This window comes from Apteryx mantelli, chromosome 3 (assembly GCF_036417845.1).
Source record: "Apteryx mantelli isolate bAptMan1 chromosome 3, bAptMan1.hap1, whole genome shotgun sequence".
In the NCBI taxonomy this organism is placed as follows: Eukaryota; Metazoa; Chordata; class Aves; order Apterygiformes; family Apterygidae; genus Apteryx; species Apteryx mantelli.
In genome coordinates, this window is record NC_089980.1 from 70,088,864 (window position 1) to 70,108,193 (window position 19,330).

A 19,330-nucleotide genomic window follows, 5' to 3' on the forward strand; every position below is an offset into this window, starting at 1 on the left:
TATGTAAGATCTGCAGCTGCTCACTTCCTAAAATGAAATATGTGCTCAAAAGTGTTTTGTTTTTCTCTGTGTTTTTATCGTTTTCTTCAGGAAACTATTCCAGACCACCAACATACAGTGGCGTGCCCAACACGAGTTACAGTGGCCCAGGACCCGGCATGGGTATAAATGCCAACAGTCAGATGCATGGACAGGGGCCAAGCCAGCCTTGTGGTACCATGCCCCTGGGACGGATGCCATCAGCTGGGATGCAGAGCAGACCATTTCCTGGAAACATGAGCAGTGTGACCCCCAATTCTCCTGGCATGTCTCAGCAGGGAGGCCCTGGGATGGGCCCACCCATGCCAACTGTGAACCGTAAGGCACAGGAGGCAGCTGCTGCAGTGATGCAGGCTGCTGCAAACTCCGCTCAGAGCAGGTATGCGTGCAGGTGAAAGTAGTTAAAGCAAGTACAACTGTTTTTCTTCTCATTTCTGAAGTTACAGTGCTGTACAGATGCACAGAGATTCATTTATACATGTTCTATTAATGTGCCCTTATCTTTGGGAGAAAGTGACATATGGGAAGAAAAGTTTTCTTTAAATGTAAGGGGAAAGCATGCTACTGTATTTTTGAATAAGCCTCTCAAAAAGCAGCTGTGACAGTGGAGATGACAGCCACTTCCAGATTGGTTCTTGGTGCTGTGAGCTTTAGGAAAACCTACAGGGTTAAGGTGACATTAGGAGCCCAAAACAAGCCCTCTACAACTTAAAATTGATTAGCTGAATATGTGTATTTTATCTCTGGTAGAGAGAGGGCCAGCACCAACATCCTAGGCAGCTTGCCCCTGCTGGGGAGTAAGGAGGCTTATAAAGCTGCCCATCTATGCTTGCGTTTGCTGCGCATGTTGTGAGTGGCAGTGCTGAAGGCAGTTCTCTCCTGTGGGACTGTTCTTATTCCTGCGCAGACATACAGAGGGGCAGAGGAGGGTACAGTAATGGCAAAAGCTGGAGAGGGAAGGCAGAAGGAGGCATAAGAGCAATCCGTAGTTATCTGGAGTAGATAACTGCCACCGATGCATCCCTAAGAGAGAAACTGCAAACTATAAGATTGTGGAGGTTGGAGCCATTGTGTGACTTCTTGCCTCCCCTTCGGGGCAGCATAACTGCATGCTGCCATTTGAGCATGGATTTTGGCAAATGCATTTTTCTGTCCATGGTTATTCTTAAGATGTCTAGGTACTTACAATGAAATCATATCAGATGAAGTAATTTCCACATTTCACTCAACTCAAATAACTCCTGGTGTGTTTATTATCTTTTTCTGTTAAGAGAATTTCCATTACATTTGAGAATTACACAAAGCTGGTTCCACTGTTCTGGTAAGCAATTTATGTGTGTGTGTGTGTGTGTGTGTGTGTGTATGTTAAGCATCTTGCATTTATTTATGCATATGCGTACACAGATGCACATACACATACAGGTATTTATCATTCTAGAGCAGTGTTTCTGGACACTAGAACTGCAGTAATTCCGTGACACAATGTAGAAAAATAGGAAGCTAATGTGTCCCTGTGTCTATTGCTTTCTTCTTTTGCGATTTTGGAAGACAAGTGGTTCTAGCAATAAGCTCTAGCAAACTTTTAAGGTAATAACAATAAATGTAGTGTTCTTCATGTTCTTGTTCAGTAAAATAGGACCACATTCCCTTAAAATAGACCATATTCCTGCAGAAATCTGTGAACCAGCAATCTCTTGCTTGTGTTGGTAGTTTTAACAGACCTGTCTAGTAGAATTTACAAAAGTCTGCTTCTGTCTGTCTGGTTTAGGCTCTAAGCTGGTAGGTCAGGCAAGAAGAAATAAATGGGCCATCTCTGCAACTGTAGGAACACTTTCTTTATAATTGTGTAATGAAAGGAAAAGGGCAAGAAACAAGAAAAGACTTGGTTTGCAATAAATGGAAAGTATTTGGTTGTGATCCAGCATAGCTTTGGGAATAGTGTGTGGTGTTTGATCAAGAACTAGGCTAATTGATTACCACTCCTATCTCACACCTTCCTCCCAAGTTGGTTTTGTGAAACTGCTTTTGGTTTCTGGCTTTGCCTGGGCAAAAATGCACCATTTCAAAGCCTTTTCATCACATATTGCCCATTCCAGTGATCTAGCACCTGTAGGACCATGCAGTCATCAAATCTCTATTGGAAATACTTCCAAAAGGGCTATTTATCAACTGAAAATTGAGTGAAACCTGTCACTCCCCTCTGATGCCAGAGGGTTACCAGCACACCGTTTTTCTCTTTGATCTCAAGTCGATGGTAGGGGAGAAAGCGTTACGGCCTTTTGGCTATTCCTGCAAGTCCTCCATACTTGTATATGGAAGGAATGTACTTGACAGTGATTCATATTTGTGATACAGAGCAAATCCAAAGAGGCTCTTCTTTTGTTCTGCTTTAGGCCACCATACATTAGGTCGCCTGCTTATCCCAGCCAGTCTGGGGCTGGCGGACGCCCCATGTTTTCTTCACAGCACCCCAACTATGGCAACGCTCAGGCTCCCTTGATGCACCAGCCTGACCAGTACGGGTAGGTAGCAATGTAAACTGGACTTGCTGTGGGACCTTGGCAATTTTTTTTAATGTTTATGAACATGCCATCTGGCTGCTGAAGGAATATAAAAACCATGTGAAAGATACACAGATATTTGCATCATAGAGGGGATTTTAGTTTTTTTGTTTTGTTTTTTACTAACACCACTGTGACAATACAATGAAAAACTGCATGTCACTCACTCACACACGTTCTGCATGGCTTTTGGCATGGCTCGGTTTCCTTCAGGCCTGAGAGGGAAATGAAGAACTTCATCACTAAGAAAGAATGAGATCCTCCCTCTCCCACTCCCTCTTCCCAGTCCAGGCATCATTTCTCTCTCCTTGGTGTTGTCGTTTTTGTCTAGGAACAGTGCTGTGCAACTTTGTTTTCTTGACTTGTTCTTGTTATTGTCATTATTACCCTGGCAGTGAGCCACTCCCACGAAGTACCATGCCTTTTCAATAGGTGATTTATTGCAGAAGTGATGACAGGATTTATTAATGGGATTTTCAAACAAGTTTTATTACACTGTAATTGAGAGTGTGTGTGTTTGAAAAATTTCAGTTAATCCCTGGAAGGATTTTTAGAAGCACCGAGTATCCAATCTGAAACATCAGCCTGAAATGCAGCTAATGTTTTCTCATCAAAGTTCTTCACGCTGTGATATCTATAACCGTATCATAAATTACAGCACTGGGGGAAAATATGAGCACTGGGTCCCAAACTATTGCTTGCTTACCACCAATTTCAAACTTCACCTGAGATTCAAGTTTCATGGACTTCCCTGCCATCATGTTATTTCTGTTATTGCTTCCCTAGGAAATCTGTAATACCCAAATTACTGCTGCCTTCATGGTTATTAACAAGTTTTAATTACCAGTTTTCTATAGCTGCTTTTGTTTTGTTTTGTTTTTTTCTCCTTTACAGCATCATTCATATATGTGCACACAAAAAAGTCAAAAGCAAAACAAAAAATCAGAACATAAGTCTACTGATTCTTCTGTTTAAAATGCAAAAATCAGTGAAATGGAAGAGAACTTGCGCTATACTATTTTCTAAAATTGGAAGGGCATCTACTGATACATGCCAAAGTGCATGGATAACATCCAGCTGCCTTCTTTGTATGTCTTGAGTTTATAAGATAGAGCTGTGGGGTTCAGAAACTTGGATTTTTATAGCCATAAAACACACCCCTGTATGTAGAATTAAGGGGAAAATAAAGTGGTTGCATCAGAGTCATGGTTACACAGCATTCTTTCTGTTTAAGTTGATGTGATCCCGTTCAGTGTCAACTGTTGAATCAGAGAAATTTATCTTCAGCTGCTAATCCACAGGATCTATCCTTTACCAACTCAGGGGTCTCATTTAGACCTAGAAAGCTGGTTTGCCTCAGCTTTGCCAAGCCAGATTAAGCAGCTGTGTAAAATGAATTTAAATGGCATGCATCAGAATAAAATCACTTCCACTGGGGCAGAAAATCAATGCTAGTTAACCAGGGCTGGATGATCAAGATCCGAGTCTCAGCCAGTTATACCTAGCTATCATCCTCAGTGCAGAACGCCACCCTTTTAATTAGAAAAGATAAAAAAAATAAAAGCTCTGGCTAGGGAAGATACTACATGTAATTACACCATTTGAGTCAGCCTTTGACCTCACCTTGAGGCCTGCTCTATGTTAAGCTTAGATTAATTCCTGCAGCTACTGAACATTTCTCCAATAAGGTAAAATCTTATGGTGTGCTAGTGCTCACAGGCCAGTGTTTCCCCAACGAGATCTAGCATGTCAGGCAAAAGGAAAGAGAGATCTTTTTAAGACCTCTTTACTGAACCAGCAGTATCTGTGCTTTCACATGGCCAAGGATGCTTAATCTTGGTCTGGGTGACAGTTTATAGCAGGCAATGCAAAATAACACTCTAATACACCATATAGTAATTCCCCTTAATTTCAGGAAGACAGTGTGAAGGAACAGCAAAATAGTTTCTTCCTTTTTCTATCTGTCTTGGTCTCAACAAATCAGTTGATTGATAAGGGCTGTATGTTGAAGGCCTTATATGTCCATCAAACTCCAAGGAAAGATTTTTGTTAACTCCTGTAAGCACAAGACACGAAGTGATGGTTCAGTTGCTAGAGATTGGAACTCAGTGGAGGCCTTTGAAGAACAGAAAGCTCCAAAAAATTAAGTCTTTCTATCAAATTATAGTTTCCACAGCAATATATATATATTTATAATGATGGATAAGTATTTATGTATGTACAGATCTGTAACAAATGGACACTGTGAGCCTTCAGTAAAAGCAAGCAATTTAAGTGACAGCATTTTCTCAGTTAATGAATATGTTAAAAGGCGGCAAAGGTAGCCCATATTTTCTATTATCAGCCAATTTTGAGTTCCTCAGTTTGTGGATGCCCAGCTTAAAACTTTTGGGGACTATTTGTTCAGTGTCTGTGAATTTTTATGTTTACTGTAATAGTAAGTGCCCAGTACACACTTTTGAAATTTGATTAGTAGGTTGACACCCAATGTTAACAGACGTTTTTGGAGCTAGATACTTATCATCGTTTTCAACATGCCTTGTGCCAGTAGTGAATGATGTTCTGAGTGTGTCTTCATAGCAGTTGAAGGTGCGACTGTAGCATGTGCAAACTTAGAAACCTAGTTGTGAAATAGCCAGTTCACATAGTATTAACAGTGTGGCCTTAGGAAGACTTAATTCAGTACTGGCTGACTGTAAAATACACATCCAGCTGGACAGGTAATAAATGAGCCTCTTGCTACTGCAACTACAGTTATCAATACTTGAGCTAATTGCTATAAAATGAGTTTTGGTGTGCTGAGGAGCAATCCTATCTTTGAATGTAGTGTCTTTGACCTCAGTGTACTCTACCTTAATATGCTTGGGAGTGCCTGTTGCAACTGTGTAAATCAAAGCAATTTTTTATAGATTGAATGAATTTAGAATTCAGTTTCATTGATTTTAGAGAAAATGATTTAGACATAGCAGTTTAGTAAATTGAGGAGTTGAGATCCAGCTTAGCTATTTGCAGCCTCTGACCATTTTAAATTCTGCTCATGGAGATGCCAAACCTGAGGTGGATATTTACACCATTGTCCTCTGCTCCCCATGCCACCTAAGGCACATGGTTTTATCCTAAAAGCAATATAGGAAACTGAAGCTTGGCTCCTCCTTTTGACCATGCTAGTAGAAGGCAAGAGTATCACAGCAATCTTGTTCAGTCTCCATAGTAATGTATGGTGTTGCATTGCCTTGATGTACCTTCATGCTCTTTAAAACATGGTTCTAGTTTTTAACTGCTTAGCAGTTAAGCAGCAGAATTTTTAACTTTCAGAGTTCTAGTTCACCTGCAGTTTGACTAACATGTGGTGACAAATCCTCAGGAACCTAGAAGCCCTGAGAGAATCTAATGCCACCTAGTAAGACTTCTTGGATACACAGGACTGGCTCTGTATTGAGCCATTCGCCCAAATCCAGGGAAACAAAGATCTGCAGGATCATTCTAGTTCAGCAATCTGCCCTTCAGTTGCAGAACACAAGGCTTTTTCTTATGTGCTAAAATTTGGACTTTAAATTTTCTTCTAAGTCAAAATGAGAATCAACTTCTCCATATATTAGAATAGCTTTTTCCTGTGGAGCTCTACCTAAAGGCATTATTTTATTTTATTTACTTATGCTTGTGACAAGCAGCTCCCTTTTATCTACTTACTGTACTGAGAAGGAGCTGGGGATTTACGTTTTAAGGAGGTAGCTTTTTATTTCTTCAAATTGTGATCTAGTATTAGATAAATGCGGACTTGGGGCACACTTGATGAGAGTGACAATCTAGTCAATTTATGCTGGAGATGATTATAGATTATAGGGGATATGATAAAGAAGGGTAGCCATGATGTGAAGGACAGAGAAAAACGCGCTACGTGTGCTGCCTTTTTAGGATTACCCTCTGCATTTTCTGTAAGGACACTGGAAGGTCAGCCTCCATATGTTAGTTCTTGCTGCCTGCTTACTTGGGGAGGGAGGACAACAAGAGCGCGCGAGAGAGACCTCCAGCAATGGGGGACGCTAGTCGAGGAGTGCCCACCCCTCTGCCTGCGGGCATCGTCTTCAGGCTCTGTCCTCTCTGTGTAGGTCTCAGCTAGGTTCCTTCACCTTCATCAGCGTAAGCAGGACTTCATGGCCAACAGCCACAACAACTTTTGGGAGAGCCCCGTATGTTAGTAGCCCGTGTCCTAGGGAAAGGTACGTAGACGCTTTTGGACTTACCTGTTAGGGATGTGTGTGGTTTTGTATTAAGAGCGCTTATACTCACCTATTGATAAAACGAAATCTTAAAATACTTCGTTTCTCATCTTTAAGTTCTTTAAAAACATTTTTTCTCTCTAATGAAAAGGCACACAATATTATGTCCATAGTTAATGGATGGTTAAATCTATATTATTTAGATAATATGATGATTTACTGATTCACAGTAAATGAACATGATAGTGAGATTAGAAGCTACAGCCATAGTTAGAAGTGGAATAACATCACAATGAGGTCAAAAGAATTTAAGTAAGTTTTCATTTAGTCCAGTGAAATTGATCTGTAAAAGCTGCACTGATATTAGAGAATTTCTGTTGTACAGAGATGGTTACAGTTAGCGTAAATGAGATCAGAAAGTGCATTCTGTGCATCTTTTTTTTTTAGCCTGTGTGCGTATATATGCACATGCACACTTGTGCTTTCACGCGCACACACACACACGCACACACACTCTCTCTCTCTCTAACCTTCCATCAGCATTTCTCTACTGCTTATATGTATAATTCATATTCCATGTTGCTTGTGCCAACAAAGCACTTTTTCCATATTATTTTCTCCAACGCCAGGGTAATGCAGCACTGCTGATGGACTAGAAGCTACTGGTAAGGAAATATAGTAATGAACGTGGTGCATTAAAATGTCAAAAGGAAAAAAGAATGAGGCGGAAATAAATTTTTTAAAAGAATAATAACACAAATAAGAACCAGAACTTTTTTTTTTTTTTTTTTTAGCTATTTCACATCCTTGATCGTGTCACTTTCTACCCAGTATTTTACAGTTTAGCCCTTTTGATCTTGGAACTTGGCTTTAAGATTCTAATTGCGATTTTGAAAGCTATACTTATGTAGCATGTAGCAGGAAGACTTGACATGCTACAGTAAAACTTAATCCCTGGAGAGAATTATGTGTTTTCCATTGTTTCCCATTTTCCCCTTAAGCTTGGAGGAGCCGCTCTTCTCTGCTGGGAAGTGCAATGGAGTAAAGGAAGGTTAAGTACTCGTTCAAGTTTCTTTGCTTATTCAAACTAGGCCGCTTTTTAGATGAAAGGCTGCCAACTGTGAAATCCCCAAAGTAAACTAGACTAAGACAGGACTGGTAGCCATAATTGGAGCCGGCACTGGGGGTATGTTATCTGTTGCCTTTGAAATAAGCCCCTAGCAGAAAGGCTCTTTCTGCCCACTCTTTTATTTAACATTCATTATACAGCTACTGTAAAGGAGTTACTCCTCTTCAATTTCAGGCCCTTCACAATTCTCAAGTCTCAAGGTGTCTGGTTATTTTCCCCTTACCCCCCTTCTCCAAAAGCTCCCAGACTTCTGATTTCCATTAGGGACCCTAACAGATCAAGTTGAAATAAGCCCCACTTTGCTTCCTATTAGTACTGTTTGAGTACCCAAGCAATAAGTTTCAGTCAGTGAAACTACATTCAGCTTCCAAAATAAAACTCCCCATATAGTTTCAATTGGATGAAGGGGGTATTGCTTCTTGGCCCGAATGACTGTATAGTGTTGTTGTGAACTATGAATAGCTGCTGTGCTCCACACCTGAAGCTGGCTGCATTTCAGTGCTGGGTGGAATATTTTCTCTGTACACAGAGTTTATGAGTGATTGAAGAGATTAAAGTCCAAATATTAATGACTATTGTAACTGTTATTTCTAATGGAGCTATTAACCAATATTGATGGGGGGTTTTTTAAGGACTCATGTTTCTTTCCTCTTCATGAGAAATAGTCATGCTGAAATATCAAGCTGACTTTTTTACTCTTTCTTTTCTTCCTCCAAAGGATGATGCTTCCTTTCCTCATGTTTTGCTTTTCAAAGGAGAAACATATATGGCCTTTTCATGCAGGAAGCAATGTTATCAGGAGGGGTGAACTACAAGTTAGCTTATATGTATTTATTATAGTAAAGGGAGGGTTGGAAGCAACTCTTTTATGATTTTTTTTATGAAGATGCATTTTGTAGATCAGCTCAAAATTGCTGATAAAATTGTGTGAGGATGGAAAGAAATTTTACATGCTGAGCTAACCAAAGCCATTTCTTGTGGGAGACTGAGAGAAACATATTTTTATCTGGAATTTTGTTTTACTAAAAGGCAAATCCATCATTTTGGAGTCCTGGATGTCACCAAGCTGTAGAGCTCATGCAGGCAACCAGTGATTTGGGGAGAGGTTTTCTTTTTCTTTTTTGGTAACTCATCAATCAAGTAGACTGCTGTATGCTGTTTATGCCATTAGAGATTAACCACAGACTCAAGAGTAAATGCTCCTTCTCTCTTTTTGAGAGTAACAATTCTTAAATTGGGAAAGCAGGAGTATATTGGGAAGGAAGGGTGATTTTCAGAGTAATGAAGGAGAATTTTCAGTTGTCTCAGAGACAATTTTAGTTTGATTATTACTGTGTCGCGATTATTTTTGACTCAATCTGGTTATTTAGGAGAGATGTTGCCCTCCATAGGAGTGCTAATTATTTTTAAGCAAAATTGCAGCGTAGGACTGTGTGTTATACTATGTTAATATTCTGCCTCAAAATCAGATGTTGCACAGAAACTCTGTACTTCAAAAGATGATTTTTAGTGAAGTAAAAATGCAGTGCTTAATTAACTGTTTTTATATAAAAGTAAGGAATAAAGGAGGACTTTAGTTTTTGTTCTGCTTTTTGGGTGGTGAAAAATGTTTCAGATGAGGAAAATGGATTTTGACATTGTTTGTCTTTTTGTCTGCTAGCTGGAAGATCTACTAGTTCAAATTACTAAGCAAGTCAGAAAAAGACAGGAGAACATCCATCCGGTTGATGGGAATCATGAAGAAAGCATAAGAAAGTTAATTCCGTGACTGTACGATGTGATTTAGCACGTATGTTGTGCAAGTACAGGACTGTGACCGAACAGCCTGGGATAGAAAGTGAGAAACAGATAAAAAATGGCAGGAGGAGTTAAGGTTTTGCAGTGGTTTTAAGGTGTTACACTGTTTAACAATGGTGATAGTTGAGAGAAAACTGAATATTTTTTTTCAGCAGCGGTAGCTGGGGAAATATGAGGGGGAAGAGCCTTTCTCACTTTTTTTAATGGAGTTCGGGTGGGAGTATTAGTGGAGTTCAGCCTCAGTTGTGGCTGGACATACAAGTAACTTTGTAAGACCCTTATTAAACAGTAACATAGCAGTAAGGTTGGCTCTTTTTAATGATGGCCACCAGTTTCTCTGATGCATCAAATACCTGTTGCAGTCATCACAGTAGTTTTCAGGCAACTTCTGAGCCAAAGATGGAAAAAAGAGCCAGCTGAAACTATGCCAACTTATGCGCTGCATTGCAGTTGTGAAACTCTTTTCAGCGCAGAAATGCTGCGACTGATGGTAGTAGTGGTAATAATAATAATATTGATAAACATTTAATAGCTCCAGGCTATTGGGCAAAGATAGGTAGGAGAAAATGTGTCTGTTGGGAAATCCCTTTGGAGAACTTCCTTGCCATGTTGCTGCACATACACAGTTGTGCTCGGCGTGCTGTCAGCTAGCTGACACTTACTATGAAAAACTTCATCTTTGAGGAGCTGGCATAAAAGGATGGGGATTTTATTAGATTTTCCATCAGCTGCCAGCACCGTGAGCGTGGTGGAGCTGAGCGGTGCTCAGCAGCAGTGCAGGACCATGCCTGGGCATGGTGAGACTTGGGTGGCAGGCGGCAAGAGTCGCATCACCAGAGGGATGAGCAGAGGAGCCTCTGGGTCCAGCCTCTCAGAGGTGGTGCCAAGTCGTGCCTCTCAGAGGCAGCTCAACCAGTGCAGTAACATGGTATCCCCTTCGCTTCCTGTAGCTTTTTAGCACCACGCTTTGGTGACCTGCTGGCTATTAGTGTGCTGGGAACAGACTCTTACCCACTTTCAAGTAATCGCTCTGGGAAAGAGTTCATAGGGCCTTCCAACTTTTTAAAAAAGCTATTTATAAATATGCACAAAAATAGAAGGCACATAGTGAGGGAGTCATATGAGTCACTCTTCGTTTTGATATCAAGTCACACCAGGCTAAATCACCCTTCTTGGCAGTCTGATGCAGCGTGACAGGCTCCCATCAATCTCAGGCCGAGCAGGGCAAACTCCCCCCCCCCCCCCCCAAACCCAGTTCATGCATCCTCCTGCTTGCTGTACAGGTTACAGCATCCCTCTTTTACCCATCACGCACTCCAGTTGTGCCAGGAAATGTATCTCCTCTTAGTGCCGAGATACTGTATCTGATGGGGACCATGTGTAAGCGGCTGCCTTTAGAGCAGCAGTTTAAATCCACGTTGTCAGTAAGGTAGCCAGGGGTCACTAAGAGCACAGCTTCGATGTGATTACAAGCCATTTGACTTGGCCAGCTTTTCAGCAGCCCCATGTTTTCTGTCACACGGCGTTATATTGTGTTTATCCAGTACAGGTTGCACTGACTACAAAGGGGTTAGTTTGTTCTTACACAAATAAATTCAAGTGTGGAAGTCTTGCTGCACTTGCAAGAATGCCTCATAATAAAAGCATTTCAGGGAATCCCCGTGAGTTTGAAAACTGCTGACCGAATGCTGCAGTCACTATGAAATACAGACCAAAATAGTTCTAATTAACACAGAAAGAGCTTTATGAAAACAAAGCGGAATTGCTGCAACAGTTTTAAAAAATTAAATACTACTGTATTTCACTAAGTGTCCTTCATGTCTTTCAGTCACATGCCCTTATATTAGCAGGATCAAATGAAACTAAAGATTTTTTTCTGTGGGCTTGTGCAATGTTTTCCTCACCATATTATAGTACCATTTTTATTCTTCAGGCTGTATTTTAGGGCAGTATTAAGCTTGGATTTCTTCCTCAGTTTTTGTTGTCTGTAAAATGGGATAAAGAGATTTATTTTATTTTCAAAATGCTTTCAGCAGTGTAGTTGTGTTGTTGTTAGCATCAGTACTTACGCATTGCGCTTGCCTCTTCTCTTGCTCTTTCAGTATTTGATGTGGTGTAAAACTCCTACATTTTATCGGGCTTTAAGTGAGTAACAAGTAGGTAGCCACTGAGGGAGATTTTTTCACTGCAGAAATGGTTAATGTGATGACAATAGCACATGAATAAACAATAAGTTTTTGTGGGTGCTTTTCAGAGGAGCTGAGTATTGAATCAGTCTGATAGAAACAACTAAGTGCTGAATTTTTTCTCCCTTCTTGGTTGCTTCTTAATGAAATCTAAATAATAATGGTGCAAAAGGCACAAGTATTTGCATAATCAGAAGAGAAAGAATTTATTTAGAAAGGCTATTTCTGTTATTCTCCCCCAAAGTATGCTATGCAATGCTCTAATCTTTAGATCAACCAGGACAAGAAAACAACTAGTGTACTTGGTGAGACTGCAGTGACTTAAAGGTGATGTGCACTATCACATGATTTTGATACTCGAAAATTATTCCACATTTTAGTGTTGCCTTTTATGCCTGGTCGTTGGGCAGAATAGATTGATGTTGGTTCTGTGTACCTGGTGTCAGCTGACCCTTCCCAGTACAAACCTGGATGCTTTTTCATTGATGTCTCATAGTGTTGTGTCAGTGTCATCTGCATTTTGGAGCCTTGTCCTTCCTTTTTCATTCATGCGCACACAAAGTATGAAATTTCCTCTCTCCTCCTGTCCTGAAAAATGAGTTTCATGAAAAACCTCATGGCAGAGCCAACACCTGTCACATTGCCAGCTTTCATGGTTGCTCTTCTAAAACTTTGTTATTGTGAGCAGACAGCTTCCACGCTGCACAAAGGGAGGAAATGCAAATCCGGGTTAGTACGTTTGTAGTAGCAGTTAACAAGAGAGGGAGATACTTTGCTTTCACATTTAACAACGTTAAACTCCTTTGTTTTATTTACATGGGAATTGCCTTTAATGCCTTTTTATGGCTTTTCAAGACAGTGTTCAGATTTCGTCTGTCTTGGCCTTTGCTAACAGTGATGACTCACTGATGAACTTCCAGTCAGAGCAAAGCAAACAATATTGCTTTTTATTTTTCTTTGCTTTCTTCCCCCCTTCTCCCATATCCCCTGACAACAGAAACAGTTTCACTTCTACAAGGAATCTCATAATGTAGCAAGAAGGAAAATCCATAACAAAAGAGCATATGTATTTGCATGCACATGTTTGTGTGTAAATTCTCCAGAGAGAAAACATTTCCAGGTCTCACTGCTGAATTACTCTCATTATGATAACCCATTTGGTGTCAGAATATGACAGATTATAAGTGCTTAAGGCTAGTTGCAGCTCAAGACAGATTTAAATAAAGTACTTCTGGTTATTGTGCAGGTCAGTGTGTTTAAATAACAACCCCCCAAATCATACTTTGACATTTAAAAGAGAGAGGAAATATTGTCATGCTGCAGACCTGGCACAGATAAGCACAGGGCAATTTGGTCAGTACACTGTGATTTGTGAGTGCAGCCTAACACAGTCATTTTCACAGTTTGTAATCAAGTAGCCACCTTAGCAGTGTGTCAGCATTAAAAAAAAAAAAGGTTCCTTTTAAAATGTTTGCACAAATTACTCCCCTGAGATGCTGCAGTGCATTCACTGCAAAACTAATGTAGGTTAAAGATCTGGGGCAGGGATGGCAAACTTCCATGAGCTTGTGGGCTATTTTTTTTCAGCAGTCAATTGTTCAGGTGGCCAGGACGTGGTAGCAAGATAGTTTTTCAGGTCCAGTATCCAGGGCAGGATAACTGGGAGAAATCCCTACCTTGTGTGAGTAATGTAGAATACATCTGGAAGTACACTGCAAAGGTACCTAAATAATAGGTGTAAGCTCGTGGCCACCAGGATATATTAGATCTGACTTGGTGCCAGCTCTGCCTTATCTGAGCTAATTCCTGGTGGTGTCTGCTCCATGCTTGTGCTGGAGGATCTTCCCTGCGTTTGCCCTGGAAATAGCAACTCTGTGGACCTTCCTCCCTCCTGGTCCTCCTGCATCTTCCTTTCTTCTCCCTTCACCTGAGCAACTGCCCTCCTCCTATCCCTGAAACCCTTTTGGCACCCAGTTATAATTCTGCCTACTCTCATTCTTTATTCTTCATTTCCATCTACTCTCGCTTCCAGTTTTCCTTCTGCCCCAGACTCTCCCCCGCTCTAGTCCACCTGACCTCTCCACCTCTGAACCTTGCTTCTGTTCCCTGCATGTTTCTGCACTCAACCCTCCCCTGTACTCCAGTGGACACAGGGTTCGTTCGAGAAGCTGGATCAACTTTTCTTACTGCATGAAGGCTTCAGTACTCTCTTATGGGTTCAGACCAAGAGGAGAGCCCAGAGGTGTAGTCAGATACATGCCAGAGAATCCACAGAAAATCAGAAAACCTGATCCCTATGCAAACAGCAAAAACCTGTGCTTTGATATGTTTCTATACAAAAAGTTGTATCTTTGTTTTTTTGTCCTTCTGAGAAGCATAATCTACTTCTGTTATCGTCCATTGTTAAGCTGATTCTACCTCTGAACTCAGTTTTGTGATTAGCTATCTATTCAAATCTTAGGAAGATGACAGCAAAAACCTTATTCAGATGGCGACATTGAGGAGGTACTAAATCACATACCAAGACGTATTAAACACAGTGGCTCAGCACTGCAAAGTGACTTCCCTGTAACAGTTGGAGACAACACACTAACCTACCAGTGATTTCAGGCCCAATTAAAGAAAGACATCTCAATATAAGAGGCACTGCTCAGCAGCTGTGATCGCTACTCGGATGCCTCTTTGTACTGTCAGTACTTTTCTTTCTTATGATTTCTTTGTTCTGCTTTTTAACGATGACCAGATCTTGCATGTCATCCCCTCTTTTTTAATACATGGACTTCTGCATTAGCTCAGGAGACACAATTAGATCTGATGCTACCTGTTTTGCAGAGAAAAGAGATTAAGTACAGATTAAGTTTCAGGGTAGACTGCAAATGAAGGAAAACAACAGAACAGGAGCTTCTTAAAAGGAAATGTTTTGAATTTGACCAGTTGTATTTTGAGCCTGATAGTACAAGACTATCAACAGAGCAGTGAAGCTGACAATTGTAGGATCATAGGATTGGTCAGGCAGATGGGAGCTCAGGAGGTCTCTGTCCAACCCCTTGCTCAAAGCAGGGCCAGCTGCAAGCTCCGATGGGGTCACTCAGGGCTTTACCAGTCAGGTCTTGAAAACCTCCAAGGACGGAGACTGCTTCTGGGCAACCTGACCCACGGCCTGACTGGCCTCCTTGGGAAAAGTGTTTCCTTAAACCCAGCCTGACCCTCTCTTGTTCCAGCTTCTGCCCCATGTCTCCTGCCCTCCCACCATGCACCGCTGTGCAGAGCCTGGATCAGATTTCTTGCTGAGCTCCTCGCAGTGCTAGCGCTGTGGGGAGCTCCCCCTGCAGCCGTCTCTGCCCCGATCTGGACCAGCCCTGCTCCCTCAGCCTCCCCTCACAGGCCGAGGGCTTCAGCCCCAACCCTCTTGGTGATCCTCCACTAAACCCACTCCACTTTATCAGTGCCCTTCCTGTATTGAGGGGAGTCCCAAAACTGAGTGTGGTGCTGTAGATGCAGTCTAACGAGTGCTGAGTGAATGGGGATGATCACTTCCCTGACCTCCTCGCCACACTCCTGTTCCTACAGCCCAGGATGCTGCTGGCCGTCTTTGCAGCCAGGGCATCTGCAGGCACGGGCTCAGCTCCATCTGCCAACACCCTCAGGACCATCCCAGCAGAGCTGCTCTTCCCAGTCATGCCCAGCCTGCCTTGCTGCAGAGGGCTCTGCCTTCCCACATGCCCTTGCTCCTGGCCTTGTTGAATTTCGTAAGGCTCCTGTTGGCCCATTCCTCCAGCCTGTCTAGGTCCCTCAGGATGGCACCTCTGCCTTTGAGTGTATCAACCGAGTCCAACATTATGCAAGTGCTGTAAATTACTAAGTTGTCAACAAAGTGAATAAATTACAAAAAAATGCAGATTCACCCCTCCTCCCCATTTTTAATCTCTTCTATTTGCAAAATATTCTACTTGTAACAGTAGAGCAGAAAAAAAGAAATACGTGAGCTTTAGTCTAATGTTTGAACTGATAATCCTTAATTTGTGTTAGCCCAGATGCTTTTTCTCCTAAAGGAGGAAAAAAATATGTAATCTGGGATCATAGAATCGGAGAAGCTAGAGCTGGAAAATACCTGACGGATCATCTAGTTCATACACAGTATAGGATTTTTCTAACCAGTGTATTTTCTAATGAGTTGTGTTGTCTGTATGCAAACTGTCAAGGACTGGGATTTCCATCACTCCCTTGGAGATCCATTTTCCATTATACTTAACATGAATGTTTCTTTTCTTAATTTCTTCCTATTATTCCTAATTATCTCTTGTGTTATCCCTGAGCAATCCAACCATTGGTGTTTACGTGGTAAATATTGTAAAATTGTATATTTAACTGGATTTGTTCAGCTATACAATTGATAGCTAGTCAGTTGACTTCTTGCCATTAGATGTCACTACATGTACAGCAAACAGTTTTTAAAAGACTATTCATTTTTATTTAGCCTCCCAGAAAAATGGGGGAGGGAATTTGGAGATGTAGGAGAGAGACTGGTAGTATACTTTGAGATAACTACTTCTTAAATAGGATACTGGATATTCCTTTACTAAAAGCGACACAGAAGAAGACATAAGATTTTTGACTTAACTCCAACAACCAACAGATGATGCTGTGACCTTAAGCATATATAAATATGTTTAGCAGCTGCTGTGTAACGTATTTATAAGTGTTTAGTGACCTGGAGGTTAATCAAAATGAGTTTGGTGATCTCAGCTCAGTTCTTAATGGACTCCACTTCATATTATAGCACTGATGCAGCACAATTTGTCACAGTCGGCAGCCTTTACTCAAAGGAGGCCCACTGTGGAGTGAGAATTAAAGGCCGAAGTAATACCTGATTATTTCTCCCTAAAGAAACTCTCTGTTCCAAGCCATCATAGAGCAGAATAATCTGTGGAGGAGCTCTGTACTGCACACTGCACCCAATCTCAGAATCAAATAACGTTTACTCTTCCAAGATGTCAGTCTTCAGAGTTACTGAATTAGCCCGTGCATGCTGTGGTCAGTGCACACGTTGAGTTGTGCAAGGGACGGTGCTGAGGGTTTCATTTGATGGGCCCTTTGCAGAGATTGAGGCTGGATCTGTCCTCTAAGTGCAGCACTAGATGATAGGGTGGAACGGAAAGGTATTGTCCTGCCAGGTGAAACTTTAAGTTCTGCCTTTATTAGGCCCTTTCAGGGTATAGAAACAATTTTTTTAGACTTCGGTCATTTTCTTACTGTCCTGGCCAAAGCTAGTATATGCCTTTTATTTAATTTCCACTCTCAGTCTAAACTGGAAATAGTTTTCTACTTTTTGATTTAAAGCTGTTGTATAGCAGCATGCTTTCATGGACTACAATTGAGATTGATGTCCATGGTGGGTAACATGAAATAGGTTGTACCCCAATTTGAGACAATGAACAGCCCCACAGTTTGGAAGATATACATGCCATAGGAAGTAATAGTATTGAAATATTAGTAGATCAAGACCAATTTCAGCTTACCTGCAAGGTGTGAATCTGCTATGTATTTTTAAAGCAAATGAAGGGCATTGGAAAGACAAATACCTGTAGAGAGTTCGGTCTTTCCTGGAATCTTTAAAAGAACCTTTCAAAATCTATTATTTCTTTTAAGGTATAAAAATGCACTTGCACATTTTCCTCATCTTTGCTAGTATCTTTAGCCTATAATGAAAAGAATCTTGCTTCTCCAGCATAGAAAGAACCTTCAATTAAATTCATTTGTTGAAATATAGCAGGTTTAGCTAAAAATTTGAGGAGTGCTGGGAGGGGAGGGGGGGATTTTTTAAGATACAATATTTACATAAGAAAAGCTTGATTGTATGACTGAAATCTTTTAAAGTTGTTGCCAAATGGCCCTGCTCTTCTCCTTTGCCTTTGTAATTTTCCCTTGGAGCATTGCACCATTGTGCATTTTAAATCTTTTTCCTCCACTACTCATTGCAAGCTTCATCAGGGAAATGACATTGTGTGGCAGTTGTCTCCTTTATATCAAAAGAAAGCCTTTGCCTCTTTGCAAGAGTGAAGAAATGTTTGTCTTCGCAGAGCAAAGTACAAAACTGACTTGGAAAAAGATGCTGTATTTAGATAACACATTCTCTCTTCCTTTGAAGAAATTCACAATATGTCAAGAAAAATTAGGCCAAATAGTACTTTAATGGTCTTCTTCCTCTCTCCTTTTCCTGTACCTTCTGAAAAAGAAATCCATTTCTATCAATTGTGTTAAGAATCTACCGTGCACTTGGGGAAGACAAGATGCCATTTAAGTTATTCAGGGTTGTTAGTTTGGGGGTTTGCTTGTTTTGTTTGAATATTGTATAATAATGAAAAGTAGAACTTATACCGAAACTGCATCTTGCTATCTGGAAATGCGACTTTTGCTACTTGTAAGATAAAGTTATGTGATGTTTTTCATGGGAGAGAAGCAAAAGCTGACAGGTGCCAAAGCTGTGAAAGGGGGGAGTTGCTTCCTTTTTTATCTTATTTATTTATTTGGAAAAACAGCATGAAATTCATAGAAAGTACATTGAACAAACAGGTCTGAGTTCTGTATTTTCCTATATAGGCTATGAATATGCAAGTAAGTATATTTCTGCACTTTTTAAAAAATATATCTATATGATTATATATGTATAAATATATGTATATCATAATATGTGCAGTTTTAACTATACCAAGAAAATGTAGATAATTGTATTATGGACGAAAAGAATAGAAGGCTATTTTTGGAGCTGGATGAACCTGCTGTTACAGTGGGTTATGCTGTTTACTTGGATTGGATATTTTCTTCCTTGTGCCACAGTTTATCTATACAATTTGCTAAACCAAGCAAAAAGTCTACTTACCTACTCTTAAGTTCTAAAAAATGCATAAATATTAGTTTTCAAAAATACTTGGTCTGAAGTATATGGACCTGTAGAATTAGGTACGGGCTTTATTCAGGACAGTTTTTTAGACAAACTCAAATCTCAGTTATGAAAGCATTATACAGATATGTGATTAACTTTAAACATAGAAGTAATCCTGCTGAGGTTTCTTGTTTCAACAAAGTTTAGTATGTACAAAGCTTTCTGAAACGTTGGACCTAGATGGTACATTAGCAACAGATATTTTATACAGTGCTGCAGTCACGTCTGTGGTCATTTTAATGGTATTTGCTAAGTGACTGTGACTTGGGGCTCTAAATCAATATTGGAAACAGGAACATCTGTTGTGATGCAAAAAATCTGTTTTGAAGGAGAAGAGAAAGAAGCAGGAAGTTACATTTAAATGATTTCATTGGGAATTCTGGTCATGGATTATGCTCAAGCTAAATGCTCGCATGCAATTGGTTTGCTCTTGTGAACCCTGGAATTTGAAGTGT

General features: G+C 40.6%; 1 protein-coding gene across 7 annotated transcripts in view; it reads left to right on the forward strand.

Moving 5' to 3' along the window:
* ARID1B (AT-rich interaction domain 1B) overlaps positions 1-19,330 on the forward strand; it is a 347,057-nt gene that overhangs the window by 282,636 nt on the left and 45,091 nt on the right. For all 7 annotated transcript variants that reach the window (XM_067293600.1, XM_067293595.1, XM_013958989.2 and 4 more), the window contains one exon: positions 91-418. In XM_067293600.1, the coding sequence (XP_067149701.1) occupies positions 91-418 (328 nt within the window). The remainder of the gene's footprint in view (positions 1-90; positions 419-19,330) is intronic.